We start from the raw sequence: 4,205 nt of genomic DNA on the forward strand, positions 1-4,205 counted from the left end.
TGAAGTCCGGGTAGGACAATCTGACGAGTAGGCAGTGTTAATTTTGACAAGAAATTTTAATTTAGTTTTAGTCTTAGTCTTTTGACTATAATTCTTTTTAGTTTTAGTCAAGTTTTAGTCATCTGATTTGTTTTAATTTTAGTCTTATTTTAGTCGACTAAAATTGCTTGGTATTTTAGTATAATAACAGATTTACTAGACAATTTTTTACTGCTGGTATAGGAAACAATCTTAACCAAAATATATAAAACACAATTCAACTTTATTTCAACACAACTGTGTCTTTATTTCAATTCAAAAGCTTTTATGCAGCAACAAACACTGTTATGGTAATGTAAACAATAACTAGCTGCCAATTCACCATCAATAAAAGAAAAATAAAGTTAGGTCCAGGACCTTAAAACTTACAGCTGAGCTGAACAATAAGTGCAAACATTTTTAATTTGAATCTAAAGTGCACTGAATGACATTTTCTTCTTGCTACCACAATGCTGGCAATTCAACCACAGAATGCTAACACTTATTTACCTCTATTCATTTTCAAGAAAGCACTTCGTGCTAAAGTGACTTTTGCTCTGTTACGCTTTCCCCTGGTAAGTCAATTCACCATCAATAAAAGAAAAATAAAGTTAGGTCCAGGACCTTAAAACTTACAGCTGAGCTGAACAATAAGTGCAAACATTTTTAATTTGAAACTAAAGTGCACTGAACGACATTTTCTTCTTGCTACCACAATGCTGGCAATTCAACCACAGAATGCTAACACTTATTTACCTCTATTCATTTTCAAGAAAGCACTTCGTGCTAAAGTGACTTTTGCTCTGTTACGCTTTCCCCTGGTAAGGTCACCTGTGACACTGAATACTCTCTCTGCAAAAGCTTGCGAAGCCGGCATTGCTAACAGATCTAATGCTAATGGTTTCAAGCTGTGATAAAATGTGTCACATTTCCCAAGCCAAAACTGGATTCCTGAATCACAAGTAATGGGCTGTGAGAGCTCCTCCTTATACTTGCTTAGTTGCTGCCTGATGCTACATGTGGAGGACTTTGGTTTAGGCTTTGCACGGCATTTGGACAGAAATCTGAAGACTGGCTGCCTTGAGGAGGAGGATGGTGGTGGTCCAGGGTCAGGCTCTGGTCCATTCAGTTCCTCCACATCATCATCAGGGTGAGTCTCTTGACTCTGAGTGCACTTGACCACATACCCCTCTGCCTGCTTAAAAAGTTCCTGAACACTGTCATCAGCCACATCAAGGAGAGTATCACACACAGCAGGGTTGAGAAAGAAAGCAGCTGCAACAAGAGGAGAGAACTTTTCATCTGATGGATCCAATACCCAGGCAAAGCGCTGGTTTAAATTGACTTTCATTTTTCGTGCTAGAGTGGCAAAATCCCGATGCTTTGTGTTTTCTTCAAAATCAGTAAGGTGGCTATGCAAATCTAAGAGGGCAGGGACGATCAGTGACATAGACATCGTGTCACTCTGAAGAGTCTGTGTGTGTTCGGCAAAAGGCAACATGAGTTCATGCAATGAGCTGAGCTTCTGCCACTCACTAGAGAGTAAGTTGTCCCACCCCATCTCATTCGCTATTTCGCAAAGAGGATCTTTAACTTTGAGGAGTCGTGCAATCATGTAATATGTACTTGACCAGCGCGTGGGACAATCATTCACAACAATTAGGCCACACTTATCCAAAATCTTCTGTGTTGCAACAGATGACTTGCGAAAGAGCTTCACAATTGATCGTGCTTTGTCAAGGATTCGCTTCACACTTGCTTCCTTGTTTAGCATGTGGACCACAAGCTGCAGCGTGTGAACCACACATGGCATCCTTTCCATATCCATCTCCATGTTTTGATAGCTACCAAAAAGAAAGTAAATACATATCAGGTAAATGAGGTAATACATTAACTTACTGTCAAATGAAATTATGAATAAAAGTGGCTTACCGATGGTCTTCAGTCTCCTCCTCTGAATCACTTTCACCTCGGGGGGACTCCTCTTGATCATCTGAGCTAGCCTCTTCTTCTTCTTGAGTACTGTGTTTAAATGCTGCTATCATATTGCTACCATTGTCTGTTATTACAGTCAGAATTTTGTCATTTGAAATGCCCCATTCCTGCATGCACTTATCCACGCAGGCCTTAATGGACTGGGCAGTGTGTGGATGGGCAACTTGTTCAAGAGCGAGCAGGATGTGTTCTGGATTTTTTTGTTCAACACAAAAAAAGCAACAACTTATGCCAAGGAATGATGCAGACAGTCCCTTTTTAGTCCATAGGTCAATTCCAACTGACACTTTACGAGCACCACACAGTCGTTTCTTAAACTTTGTCATTTCTTCCTCATAGTGTTTTTCAATCAGATTGTTTATCTTTGTTTTTTTTGGCACCGTCAGCTTCTTATCAAATGTTTCTATCATGAGAATAAAGTCCTCATCTTCTACTGTAGTCAGTGGTAACCCTGAACGTCCAATCCATTTTGCTATAGCCTCCTCTTTTACTTGCTGTTCTCTGGCATTGCTATTGTACTTTGTAGTACCTAACAGTGCTTCTGCAATGTTTTGATTGGACATTTTTTCCTTTTTTGCACTTGGTTCACCGCCTTCATCAGGAGACTTCTGTAGCTGTGACATAAAAAAGGAAAATAGTTTAAATACGTTTATATTATTTATTCATTGCAATCACTTTATTTGCGCAAGCAGTAAATATTAAAGCACTAAACGCAAATAAGAGTGAAAAAAGTAAATATTTAATAAGTTGGCAGCTAGGTGGATAAAAAAGTAACAAGATTTTATAAGGTATTCATTTGTCTAGCAATATTGTATGTTTTAAATACCACAATATTGCTAGATTAGTATGTAAAATGATAGGATGTGAACAGTCACGTTTCACATGACTAATCTAGAAATATTTGTGATATTGTCAACAAGTAGAACATTATGAAATATACTAAACATTAGTATTAATCAAATGTATGTAGCATAATTTTACGTATTTGTATGGTGCTCTCATCTAACTTGAAGAAGGGGCTATTTTACAGTACTTTTCAGTTCGTAATATTTAATGCTACAACATCTACACACTGCAGTCTTCCAATTTTGTTTAGCTCAATAAACAAAAGAACATCGTTGTAAATTTACCTTTGAGAAAATATCCGGGTGGCTCGTCTGTAAATGTCTTTTCAAATTGGTTGTGTTCTTGCCACGAATGACCGCTCCGCATGCTTTACACTTCGTTTTGTTTTGTTCGTCGTCAAACGTGAAGTGAGCCCACAAGTCTCCCCTTCTTTTTCTCCCGGCTGTGGACATTTTGTAGCTCTTTTACACATCATCTCTTCCAACGCCGTCTTCCCGCGAGCTCAGTCAAAGACTGAATACCTTCGCTTCACGTCTCAATAAGTCAGGCTCTGATTGGTTCTCTTCTCATGCAGTCTCGCCTGTTCCGTTTTGCCGATTGGTTCTTTTGTTCATTCCTCGCATCTCTCCCGTCTGCTGATTGGATTTTCGTCATAGTCTATTTTCGTCTCGTCCTTTATTCGTTGACGATAATGTCAATCAATTTAGTCATAGTTTTAGTCTCCATCAGTGACTTCTTGTTTAGTTTTCGTTTCGTTTTCGTCCGCAAAAATATATTCGTGACGAAAATAATGACGAAAATATTTAGTCAACGAAATTAACACTGCGAGTAGGTTAGCTAGCTAGCTAACTCAGCACATCATTGCTTGGAAATAATGACGGTTCTTTGTTCATAATGCATATATTTGAACGTGAAATAAAATGATTAAAGGCAAGACGGAGTTACGTTAGCCTGGCGTGCTAAAAATATAAATGGAATGTTATCATTGCAAAGTGGCCAGGCTAACGTCTTGTGTTTATTCCACAAGACTTATGGTTATTATTAGGTTATTTTCACAAATTTCACTTAACCTGTTGTGGATGAACAAAGCTTTTCCTCAAATTGTGTGTTTCCCATTTGAATGGTCAGCATATGAGGCGGAGCTGCTCGTGCTGGGAGCTTTAGCTTCAATTTTGATCAAATTATTTTCTAATCGGTTGCATATCATGTCGTGGATATATCCTTTGAATGCATACTGCAGTCCCTTTTGTCTTGCTCTCTCAGATATTTCACCTGTTCGCCAAAAATGACTAATTATCTCCTTGAAAATGTCTGACACCTGTGCATAAATACTGTAAATGACTTGC

General features: G+C 38.4%; 1 protein-coding gene across 1 annotated transcript; it reads right to left on the bottom strand.

Annotated features, from left to right (window-relative positions):
• Positions 1–363: 363 nt before the first annotated feature.
• Positions 364–3,262, bottom strand: LOC137025011 (uncharacterized). The gene is made up of 3 exons (XM_067393017.1): positions 3,144–3,262; positions 1,951–2,627; positions 364–1,862 (listed from the first exon to the last, which is right to left on the bottom strand). Exons 2-3 carry the CDS (start codon positions 2,574–2,576, stop codon positions 767–769), a joined length of 1,722 nt encoding a protein of 573 aa, XP_067249118.1. The 5' UTR covers positions 2,577–2,627; positions 3,144–3,262; the 3' UTR covers positions 364–766.
• Positions 3,263–4,205: the final 943 nt, after the last annotated feature.

This window comes from Chanodichthys erythropterus, chromosome 8 (assembly GCF_024489055.1).
Source record: "Chanodichthys erythropterus isolate Z2021 chromosome 8, ASM2448905v1, whole genome shotgun sequence".
NCBI lineage: Eukaryota > Metazoa > Chordata > Actinopteri > Cypriniformes > Xenocyprididae > Chanodichthys > Chanodichthys erythropterus.